The 12,908-nt window shown below is 36.1% G+C and overlaps 1 protein-coding gene across 2 annotated transcripts in view; it reads right to left on the bottom strand.

Moving 5' to 3' along the window:
- LOC129223731 (protein amnionless-like) overlaps positions 1-12,908 on the bottom strand; it is a 48,745-nt gene that overhangs the window by 13,513 nt on the left and 22,324 nt on the right. For both annotated transcript variants that reach the window (XM_054858087.1, XM_054858088.1), the window contains exons 3-6: positions 12,352-12,442; positions 9,563-9,789; positions 2,565-2,705; positions 902-995 (exon numbers count right to left, since the gene is read on the bottom strand). In XM_054858087.1, coding sequence (XP_054714062.1) covers positions 902-995; positions 2,565-2,705; positions 9,563-9,789; positions 12,352-12,442 — 553 coding nt within the window. The remainder of the gene's footprint in view (positions 1-901; positions 996-2,564; positions 2,706-9,562; positions 9,790-12,351; positions 12,443-12,908) is intronic.

The raw sequence follows: 12,908 nt of genomic DNA, 5'->3' as shown, positions 1-12,908 counted from the left end.
ACTTAAAGTGCTTTGATTTAAAGTGATGAAATGCAGAGCATAGACTAATAATAAGAGTAGACCGAGCAATGCCAACCCTTTTGCTGCTCATAAACCAAACCATGTGACTGGTGGATATCCCAGCAACAGCGGGCGTTGATCGTAGCAGACGATCAACGCCCGCGAGAAATAAAATAAATAGAACTGATGGAACACGGAAGAATGATCTTTTATGGAGTCCGATTTGTAAATTTGTTGTTGTAAATATTTTGTTAATATAGCGAGTTTTTCATTTAGATAGAATTGTGCATTTTCTTTATTCAATTTCAATAACTCTCTAAGCAATTAAAGATGCAAGCGCCCAAAAAGAATCGGCAAGCGGTAAGATTTTTACCTACAATTTCAATTTAAGATACCGATTAGTACATTTTTACGTTAACGCAAAACGTTTACGCCATTACCTTTTCGCCAACGCTGACGTAGCAGTTCCGAATGAAATAAAAGTTACTGAAAACTGTGATCAAAAACTAATTACTAATGTCAAAATAATGCATAACTAAAAGAAAAACAGTTCAATCATCTCTGCACCTGGGGAAAAAAATTATAATAAAAACACATTACGTTTTGAAATTTTTGTCGAGTGCCAAACTATAGATAACGTTGCCATCTAGCAACCATGCTGCCAAAGTTTTCGCCAAGCCTTCCACCAGTCACATGATGTATCCATGAACCAATTTTTTCATCAGCAAGTCCGGGAAGGCTCTGTCTACTCTTATTATTAGTCTATGATGCAGAGGGTACCTCCAAAGCATTGTGGGCCTTGGGCCCCACTTTTAGTTAGTCGGCCCCTGCTGCGATGAAAACTTAACGAAGTTTATATTGGTTAGTGGTTACATGAATTAAGAATCCAGAAAGTACTCACCACACATTGGATTACAGTGTCCCATTACTTCGATTGGATCAGAGCAATCCAAAGCTTTATCTTTCACTTCAAACATGCAAATTGTAGGCAGTACCTTCGAAAAGAAACATAGAAATAAAAAGTAGTTTTTTAGTTGTTGGAGAGCCAAAACGCTCTAACCAGGCAAGCAAACAAAGTTAAATAAATATACCTTTATGCATGAAAAATAAAAATAAGAAATAGCAACGTATAATGGGGTCGTTTCCAAAATTTTAAAAGTATTTTTTTTCTGAAAGAGCATGCTTAAAAACATAGGATCTGACCATTTTTTTAAAAAAATAATTTGTTTTAAGTTTAATATTTTTAAAAGATTACTTTAATTGGCGAGATTTCATTGTTTATGCTTCTGTCCGACGACATCACAAATGATGAAATGTCGTTCTGTGCTGCCATTCACAGAGCAAAATGTCCATGTCCTACACACACGCACGCTCACACAGTCACACACATACACACACACACCTACGTGCATACACACAGGTTTACGCACACACACAAGCCTACACACTTACACACACAACTATGCACACGTAACCGCCCAGGAGGAGAGGCAGGCTTGGAGGGGGGAACAGGAGCTGTTTCTAGAAACAATAACTCCAATGAGTAGGGTCCTGTCTCAGTTCGTGATTGCGAAAAACATAATTTGAATTCAAAATTTCAGAATTCAAATTATTATTATTATTATTATTATTTTTTTTTTTTGAGCAATCACGATTGCTTATTGCTTTAATTTGACTGTTTTTGGCGTGCTATCATTTTATTTTCCCACCGCCACCCTCCGCACCATCACCGTCGACCGGCTCCTCACGCTGCTGCTCCTACAGCCAAAGACGTCTCCAGGTTGCATCCGTGTCCTACACACACGCGCATACATACACAACTACACGCACACACACACATACACCTACACACACATACACCTACACACACATACACCTACACACCTACACACACATACACCTACGCACACATACACCTACGCACATACACAAACACATACACACACATATACACACAACTACCCGCACATTCATGCCTGCACACAAACACATACATATCCCCCCCCCCCACACACATTGATACACACAACTACCCACACACTTATGCCAGCACACAGACACATACACTTACCCCCCACACACACATACACTTACCCCCTACACACACATACACTTACCCCCTACACACAAACACACATACCCCCCACACACAAACACAAACGCCTACATACACACACTCGTGATTGCGAAAAACATAATTTGAATTCAAGATGTCAAAATTCAAATTTTTTTTTTTAATTTTTTTTTTACACAAACATTTCTTATTCTGGGCCATGATTTGCTGTGCTTTCGTGCTCCATTCTGTACCCAGAGAAGTTGATAAAACTGGTTTGCTCTAACCCTAATTCGTTTTTCTCACCTCCTGAACATTTTTAGAAACTTTTTGATAAATTAGTCCTTAATTATTTGAATCCCATCATTGCCCGGGATCCAACATCCAACCCACCGACACTTAAAGCCAAACATTTCCAATGCATTTGATGTCTATCATTGGTATCTTTCTTGGCCTATGTATAAACATCTTCCGACTTCTAAGTTCTAAACATAGGCATCTCACCACTCACCCGTGGACTGTCGTTTCCGCAGGCACATCCTGTCGGATCGCTGCACTCCACAGGCGCAATGTGGATTCCGGGATTATCCGGAAACAACATCTTTCCCACAGGAGTTGCTAACAGGCTCCTGAACTGCTGCTCGGTGTAACCCTAGAAGAAAAAAGATTTTTTATTTGAAAAACGTTACAAGTTTACTCATGAGTGAGAAATATTTAACGTCAGAAATATTTTTTTTTTACTTCCTTTTACAAAAAAGGAAGTATTGTATTCGCGAAAAAAATTTCACTCAAAAATCGGCCTTAATTTCCATTTTGCTCACCCCCGAATGAATGTCGAGTTTTTTTTTCAACCCGACCACACGTGGACACATGCCTAAGAACGTATAGACACCTGAAGAATCCATTTTGACGATCCCCGAGTTAATTACAACGAGTTTTCTCGTGACGTCCGTATGTACGTGCCTTTTGTGTGTATGCATCTCGCATAACTCAAGAACGGTATGTCGTAGAAAGTTGAAATTTGGCACATAGACTCCAAGTGGGGTCTAGTTGTGCACCTTCTCTTTTGGTTGAATTTGGATGCTCCAAAGGTGGTCTTTTACACCTTTTTTGGGTAAAATCATTGTTAATTTCAATGTAAACTCAATCGGTGCTATAATTTGGCAAACACTTGGCAATATATCGCCAAGCTTTTGGACGACAAGTTTTGTCGAAAAACTTGGCGACGAATTTGGCGGATTTTTTTTTTAAATCTGGTTTTAATTAAGCCTTATTTAGAGAGTAAGTTAACCATTGTGAATCACATTAAAACTGCCAATATTGGGAAAATTTATATGTATAAAACGTTTTCTTTGCTTCGGTTCGCAACAGACTTGGAATGAAAGTATTTAAAGTTTTTTTTTTGCTCACTCCGAGGCACTATTATCCTTAAATTGGAGTAAAAGGAAGTCATGTGATGCACACATCAGCTCGTTTTCTTTCTAATGGGGATGCATTCGAGGCACTGTCTTTTGCAGACCGTTCCACCGATATAGCATCCGTTCTTTCGTGTAGCACCACTATCGGCGGATACCATTACCACGAAAATTTTGACGCCCATTTTCTCCATATATGCCAAAAGCTAAAAAGCCCTTCCAAACCCAAAAGCTAAATCCATCCTTATTTAAATCACACAAGTTTGAGGTGAATTATACCAAAGTTGATAACTAAGTTAGTAACAGGTAAGGAGCAGTCATTATATTTTCATTCCATCATTTGGGGCAATTCTAACGAAAAAATCAATTTGTAAAAATGAAAAAAATACAAAAAAAAAAAAAAAATCGCTATATAGTCCATGTTACGAGAATCGGCGTGTCAAGGCCAAATAACGTGCCCGCTCTCCATCCATTTCCCCTTCTCACTGGCGACTAAAGCTAATTATTTTGAAGCAAAGACGACTATAACGTTTATTTTAGCCAACTATGGGCAAAAACGAGTATTTTGTAGTAAACTGTAAAGAACAGCGACTATTTTGGAGGATAAACATAAACGACTAAAACACAAAATTGGCTTTTAAGTTTACCCCTAGTTTCCGGGGGGGGGGGGGGGAACGGAAAAGTTTTACCGCGGGTTTTTTTTTTTTTTAATGTTTTAAAGAATAGGAAAATGGAATGTCATAAAATATGTTTATGATCAGAAATGTATGATATTGCTATTTTTGTACGAAAAGTTTCGTTTTTACGATTGCGATTTTTATTATGGTAGCGTTTTTATGAAGGGTTTGCTTAGCGATTGGGACTTTTGCAAAAAGATCGTTTTCGATGCTACTATTTTTGTTAACTGTTGTTTGCATTCTGAAAGAGTGTGAGTAAAATTTTTTCCTTTTCCTTTCTTCGAACCTTATTATGCATTCATTTTTGAAAATAAATTATTTTCAAATAAAAAAAGAACCGACTTCAAAAACCAAAGAGGGACTAAAAAGTAAAAAATAATTGGTCATACTTACATACGATTTCCTACCAAGACGTACAAATCAAATTTATTTTAGAATGGGGTGGTTTCCTTCACTCAGAAGTACTACTTTTAGTCGTTGAAATGGATAGAATAAGCAAAAAAAAAAAAAAAAAACATGGACCCAGAAAATACTTTCATTTTCCCAACAGTTTTTTTTAAATTAATTTTTTAAAATGTCCGATTTTTCAAACAAGGCGTGATCTTAATGCGGTCACAAATGATGCACTTTGCCGCGTCCTTCTCTACGTTTCCACTTTGTGATAATCAAGCAGCGAATTTAATATTGCGCTCTACTCTTTCTATCAACCATATCGTTGCCAATACAGGTGAGTAAAGATGCGAATTAAATATTTTGCACTGTGAATGGCATTTCATCAGTTGTGATGTCATCGGCAGAAGCCGTAAACAATGAAAACGCTAAGATTTAAGTAATTTTTTTTAAATATTAAATGTAAACAAATTTATCAAAAAATGGTCAGATCCTATGTTTCTAAGCATGCTCTTTCAGAAAAAAAAATAATTTTAAAATTTTGGAAACGACCCCATTCACACAAAACAATAAAAAAAAAAACTACCTGGTTTAACGTTATCTTTTTCACAAAAAAAAAAATAAAAAAAATAAAGAAAGAAAAAAGAAAAAAAAAAGCTTCAAACAGACGAACATAACTTCATGCAAAGGCAAATTTTGTTAATCCAGAGTTTTCTTGTGTTTACACTTTCGCCTTTTACGACAATCAACTCACTTTTTAGAGGGAAATAATGAAAACTAACATTATTTTGAGAAGCTCGAGAATACCATTAGGGACGAAACAATTTCTGTTGCTGAAAGCAATCTAAGACACATCGAATGCGTTAATTAACACTCATAACAAACTGCCTATGTTTACCAACATACACACGTGGAACGCAATGTTTTACCTTTTTCTTTAATTTTATAAATCGCCGCAAGGTAGCGTATTCGAGCGCTGGAGTTACAAATTTAGTGTTTAGAACGAGAATGAGATCGTTTCCAAAATTTTAAAAGTTTTTTTTTTCTGAAAGAGCATGCTTAAAAACATAGGAACTGACCATTTAAAAATTTTTTTTGACTAAGTTTAATATTTTTAAAAAATTACTTAAATCGGTGCGCTTTCATTGTTTACGGCTTCTGCCGATGACATCTCAAATGATGAAATGCCATTCAGTGTTGCCATTCACAGAGCAAAATATTTAATTCGCATCTTTACTCACGTGTATTGGCAACGATAGGGTTGGTAGCAAGCGTAGAGCGCAATTTTAATTCGCTTATTGATTATCATAACGTGGAAACGCAGTAGAAAGATGCGGCAAAGTGCATCATTTGTGACGTCATCAAGACCCCGCCTTGTTTTCAAAATCATACATTTAAAAAAATTAATTTAAAAAAACTGTTGGGAAAATGAAAGTATTTTCTGGGTGCATGTTATTTATTTATTTATTTTTTGCTCATTCTATCCATTTCAATGACTAAAAGTAATACTTTTGACTGAAGGAAACCACCCCATTCAACTCACTTATTAACATTCGCTTTGCAGTAAATTTGCACTAAAGCATTGCATAACTTTAAAGAATTTCAGTTTCAGTTGTATTTGTTGAAAATTTGTCAATTTGTCACGGTCAAGTTTGAGAAAGTGACACTTTTAAAATTACTCCTCTTCTTTTCAGGGGGTAAAATTATCTGCTTATAGTCGCTTCATTTTAATGTTTTCATATGTTTTATAATTATAATTATTACTAGGAAATCGCTCGTCAAGGTATGACGGGTGAAAATAGCTTCTTCATTTGAACGAAGCAATTGCCTGTTTGGTGATATTTTGATAGTTGAAATTTTAACTCTAACTCCAGTGGATGAACCCTAAAATCCAGTAGATAGCGTTCACTGCTGAAAATTTTTACGTTTCTTCATTCTCCTAAAACGAGTCGTACCAGTAAAACAGTCAAGTTACCGGATCGAGTTCAGCCTTGTCACAATAAAGCCTTTCAATGCATGTTAAACATTACCAAAACATATTATCAAATTATCATGCCGCGGCGCGAGTTTCGTTGTTGAAACTCGCGGGTTACTCGATCATCGGCTAATATGTATATGAGGATTAATAGTAATAATAATAATAATTTTATTATTGTAGTTGTTTCTGTTATTCGTCCCCCATTTGATTTCATTTTATTTTGTGCGTCCATTTTTTTCCCCTGACAATTTATTTATTAGTTTTTTTTTTTACTTTGCTCAAAGTTGAATAACTTTATTATCTACTAGTGGTACCCGCACGGCTTTGCCCGTAATAGAAAAATTAAAAGGTCTTTTGGTACGTCTGTATATTTACAAATAATGTATGGTAAATTTTCTCGCCAATTGGCTTGCGCCCATGTTACGGTTCCACGTTATGATAATTTCGTAATTTACTCGTCCATCTTATGATATTTTTGTTCTTAAAATTGGAATAGAAAAGGAACCACATCGAATTTCGAAAAATCGCTTCGAGGTGCACACCCCCATGCTACAAATTGCCAACTACAACAACTTTGTGCCAAATTTCATGAAAATCGGCCGAGCGGTCTAGGCGCTATGCGCGTCACAGAGATCCAGACATCCTACAGACATCCTACAGACAGAGAGACTTTCAGCTTTATTATTAGTAAAGAAGTATAATTTGACGAGTTTTGCTTTCCTTTTAAAACACTTTATGCTTAAAAATCGTCACAGCAAACTCAAGCTACTCAGTTCACTCTCATCTGATCTAATAGAACTTTTGTATTTCACATTTACTCCTAAGCAGTGTTGCCAGATTGGGGGAAATTTCCCCATTTTGGGGAAATCTGGTGCTCTCTGGGGAAATTTTGGGGAAATGGGTTTTGAGGGGAATTCTTTGGGGAAAAATTTTTTTCTTGGGGAAAACCCGGGGAAAAAAATTTCTAGAAAAAAGAATTTTTTTCATATTTAAATTCGCGTTTTGACATCTGGTAGTTACATTGTTTGTATCAAACAGCGTTGGTTTAACTTTATGGAATTCGCATTTCGCATTATGTGGAATCTTAAGCTACGGAATTCGCATTAATGTTCTGCTTCAATAACTAGTTGATACGTGAAACAGGTAAAAATAAGTGTGATGAAGAATGTTCTTGGATAAATATATATACAAAAATCATAGTTTAAATGTACATACAGAGTAGTAAACGCGAGTAGAAAAAAAATATTTGCCTATTTCTTATTTCTCAGTCAGGCGCTTGTATTTATGACTAGTGGCATCCGCACGGCTTTGCCCGTATTAGAAAATTAAAAGGTCTTTTGGTTCCCCTGCATATTTACAAATAATTCATGATGAATTTCTCGCCAATTGGCTTGCCCACGTTATGAATACTTGATAATTTAGTCGTCCATCTTTTGATAATTTTGCTCGGAAAAAATGTTCTTAAAATTGGAATAGAAAAAGAACAAAATCGAATTTTCGAAAAATCGCTTTAAGGATGATCTCCGTAAAAGTTGTTTCTCTACTAGAACTGTATCCCTGCAACGAAAACAACCAATTCTTACTCAGTCGGATCCCGACTTACGCGAGGGATGCGTTCCAAGACTCCTCGCGTAAGTCGAAATTTCGCGTTGTAGAAAAATGTTGTGTATATGATTTTTTCACTAACATACCCAATCATTTTAGACACTTAAACACCTTTTTAAACTGTTTTCGACCATTTTTTAACTATATATTACAGTTTCTAACATGAAGAGCTGAATTTTTACCGAATTTTTTAAAAAAAGTTGCATTATTCAACATAAAATACTGTTACGATGCACAAAATCAATTATCAATAGGAGAGAGATATATACATTTACATCTATGGTAATACACTTCTGGGATCCCTGGACTTATACGGATTGCCTTCTCTTGACTTTTAATTATACGTATGAAAGATTCGCCATACCTAATTGCCGTGCTACCTTCGACCACTTTCTAGTTGTTCAAGCGTATCAAGAATCTTTACCTTTTCCTAAATTATTGTAAACTTTCGCTTTTTGCTTCCGTCTTCAAATTTTAGGTGAAAAACCGTGCCTAGGTGATATTTCATCACCTTTCTTATCTATATATATATAAATGAATGTTTGTCTGTATGTCATCCATGAACTCAAAAACTACCCGGCAGATTTGGCTGAAACTTTCACCGTTTGTTATTTTTGGTACTGGGAATGTTTATAGACCAGTTCGAAAAAAATCCGATCGATAGTTTCTTTTTTATTCCAATTTAAGTCACAATCCATTGGATAAATACGAATAAAATGATCGGCTGCAGAAATTAATTGATCTCATTGATAAGAAGTTAGCTGTTGCCATTTTTCTTGAGTTTGAACAAATAAATTCTTTCTTTATTGTTTTATGGCGCAACGGGGGGATTTAAAACTTTTTCTATTAGATATTTTTAGCGATTGATTGATCTTGCAAACTGCGTGAGTACAAAATTTGAGTAGATAGTCACGGCTTCACTTGATACCTGGACCGATTATTATGAAAATTGCTATATATATGTATTTTTCCACGGAGAAGGTGCATAATATGCTCATTGAAGCCACTCGCCACCAGGTGGCACTGCAGGGTAGCAACTTTTGCCCCGTTCAACCGATTGTCATGAAAATCAGTATAATGATGTATTTTTTTTGTTGGCGTAGCAACGCACGTCGGGTACAGCTAGTTTAGAATAAAAATTAGGAGTGGTGATGCATACAGGCTAACAATGCTATGTTTAGAAGTGCGGTATGTGGGAACTTGCGCAGTCGGGATTCTGAAAGGATGAACATTCATTGGATGAAGTACATTCACGAATTAATGTTTAGTAGTCAATAACAAAGCCGAAACTTAGCATCACGATTCCTTTCCAAATATTTTCGTGTTGAGAGCGATAAATTAGCTTTAGCTCTAAAATTCCTTTCTCCTGAAAAACTCGCGTTATAGCCATTTCGCGCAAGTCGGATCGTGTTGTAGCGGGAGTCGACTGTAGTTTTCCACTTACGATATCATTGATTTGCAAGCCAGCTACAGTTGTTGAAGGATAGTCGTGGTGCACTTGGAAGGACATCTTGGATGGAAAACGCACTTTATCCATTCGACATGGAACCTGGAAAGCGTGAGGGACTGCGCCATTTCTTCTTGAGGGTACCCGTGGAAATGCACAGTCTGATGTAATGTTCCAGCCAGACGGGTCATACCAGAAATCAACAGGTCGTTGAAAGAAGATATCTATGATGCAGAATGAAGTATTAAAGTGTGGTAGAAAAGTATGAGATATTTATGCGTATTTGTTCAATAGTTGTGAATTATTATCTATTGTTTGTATTCATTTATCACATTTGAAACATGTGCTTATGTAGTTGTATAATGCAATTTTTGTCTTGTATAACTACCCTATTTCCTGCGAGAAAGGGTCCCATTCCCTATATCCTATTTCCTTAAGTTACTTTTTCTGTCATAACGCCTAACAATTACTTCCTCTTTTTGATTGTTTTCAAAAACAATGAAAAAATAGGGTATTACTGTTTGACTGCGGACTGTATGTAATTTGGCAATCTGCCAAGTAAAAACTATTCCATCTGAATGAATCTAGCAGGGGAGAAGGGGAAATAACGATGGGATTTTGATGCACGCGTTTTATAATGTCACTAGTTCCTTATTCATTTATTGCATTCCCTAAATTAAAATAAGGAAAAACAAAAATAGTTACCATGGAAACAACAAAAAGAAAAGAAAGTATTTTCATTTCGTTCAGGAACATAAAAGCAAAATGGTAAGCTCAAAACTTTGTTGTGAATAAATAAATCAAATTTTGCCGTGAGAATATAGATCGAATAAACTTAAGATTAAAAAAATGTTGCTGAGAGCAAATTTTCATTTTTACAAAACTAAGGCTAAATAATAGAGGCAAAAGTGCACATCTGTAACAAACCAACTAACATCCCTATAAACTAATAGATACGTCCATTTCCGCCTACAAACCGGATGTTAGCCTTTTCATGTAATCGACGGTCAGACAGTAGGTTATAACTAGTTATGGGCAATTTTGTCCTGTACTGTCAATGTCAAGTTTATGATGGATATTCTAGGAGGAAAACCATCATTAGTGGATTGTCAAAATAGCATATTTCAAGAGCACCTCCCTCCCTCTCCCCCACCTCCACACACACACATTTTTTTCTAACATAATAGTCCAGTCAATGAACAAACACATTGTAGCGTGCATGGGATGTGCGATAAGTTTTGACTTCAGAATATTGTTAGGGGTAGTTAGTAAGTAAGCATACTAAAAGACCACGTCCCAAAGGAGTGAGCTAAAGGTGGGAGGGAGGGGGAAACAAATTTTGGGTTTTTCGAGAAAATGTTGGAAACAGTGGAAAAAATGCGTTTAAAATAAAAATTCAAGCTGAATAAACTTCTTACGAAACTGTTTCTATTACGCATTTGTCAAACTTCCAATACTTTTCCGGGTATATGTTATGAAAAATCGACGATTTTCGGGAAAATTCTCTCTTTTTGTCATATATTTGCCCCTAGTGCCTGACAGGATCAGTATTCATGAAAATTGTGAATGACAATGTTGTAGAGCTTTGAATTTTCTTCAATTTGATATGCTATTTTGTTATGCTTTATTCAATCAATCAAAAGTTACAGAATTTCAAACACGCACTTTTATGGCAAAAAATGGATCACTTGCCATTCACAAATTTTAACTGACTCGAAAGAATCGAGCACTTCCTCTTTCCTCGATGAATTTGACAATCCTGATCGACAATAAAGAAGCATTTGTGGATTACTACAACACAAATGATGTTTAAGGGGGGGGCGTTAAATTGTGACTTTGTGACAAGGGGGGTAGGAAAGAGTAAGAAGTGTGACATCAAAAATTTTTAATACGAATATGATTTTCGTATTAAAAAATGCTTGATGTCGAGTATGTTTATAAAAAGTAGCTTGTAAAACGAACTTTGTGACAAAAAGGGGGGGGGGGGGGAGCTTAAAAATGTTGAAAAAAAGTGTGTGTTTATCTTGTTTGGCGGGAAAACAATTTAAAAGATCTATCCATATTTCTGAGGAGTTGAAGGTGGGAGGAGGTTCTAATGGAAGTAGCTGTGATGAAAAAGGAGAAGAGGGAGGATGATAGTTTGGCAGATACTTGGCGGGCAAACTAGATATCATAACTTTTTATGGCTGAGGGTTTTTGGGTTCAGGATGCAGGTTTTCTTTTGTGTGCGGAAAAGTTAAAGGTTTTCTTGGCGAGGAAATTTTTACAACAGGGTTGTTTTTGATGAGATTGATTCTACTCATCAGGATGAGGATGGTAGCGACACATGTGTCTGGCGTGCGGGGCCAGTTGACTGCTGTGTGAAGGATGCCAGACGATTCCTTTACTTAAACCTCCATTCATTTGGGATTTTTCCAGCAATAAATGATCGTTTTGCTTTCATTTTGTAATCACTTCTAATATCAATGTTACCATCACGTGTGCAAAATTTCGTTTCATTCTGCCCAGGGGCGCCCACCTAGAAGGGAGGGGGGTCATGGCGCAGGCTGCGTCATTGAAATTTTTAGGGGTGCTTTTATGGGTGTTTTTTCCTTTTGGGGGGGGGGGGACGGGCGGTTGCTTTTGGGGGGTCTTTGAGATTTTTCGGGAAGGGGGTGCGCCCTTGCTCTTAAGGGGGTGAGTAGCCCTGATTCTGCCTACTCCTTAATGGTGTTGCGTTTTGTGTGGCCATCAGTGTAGTAAAGTATCTTGTCATCTAGCACAATTTATTTTTTTCCCCAACTTACCTTTGCCTTTACAAGCATTTTCTTGGCGTCCACCCGTGAAAGCTATGCTCGCATTTTCTGGGAAGATAAATTGACCATCGCGTGGAAACACCTGCAACAGTTAAAAAGTATTTAAATATTTCAGTCACATTACTAATAAGTTCATAACCTCTACGTCCTCATTTCCCGTTTGGAAATACTTGAAAAGACAAGCCTAGAATTTATTAATATACAAATGAACCAAATTATTCTTCAAAGAAAAAAATATAAAAACTCTTCCAAGTATTTATTACTCTCGAGTTTTAAATTGAGGTACAATGATCTTTAAGATGGAGCGTTTCAAAAAATGATTTGTCTTCTTTGAGCTAATCTAGTTTCGTTTTTTTCTGAACATCTATTTTCTATCATGTAATGTATTTAACTATAGTTAAATAAAACTGTGCAGTGTGCACCCTTTATGGAGTATGTTAAATGACTTAAAAACATGATAAATTCCTCAAAAATTCAAAAATTCTGGGAAAAGAATTACGATAAGAAAAGAAAAGTAAATAAATAATAATAATAATAAAAAATCGATC

Source organism: Uloborus diversus, chromosome 6, assembly GCF_026930045.1.
Source record: "Uloborus diversus isolate 005 chromosome 6, Udiv.v.3.1, whole genome shotgun sequence".
Taxonomy (NCBI): Eukaryota; Metazoa; Arthropoda; class Arachnida; order Araneae; family Uloboridae; genus Uloborus; species Uloborus diversus.
Note: the sequence above shows the minus strand (reverse complement) of the source record. Positions and strands in the feature narration are given on the sequence as shown.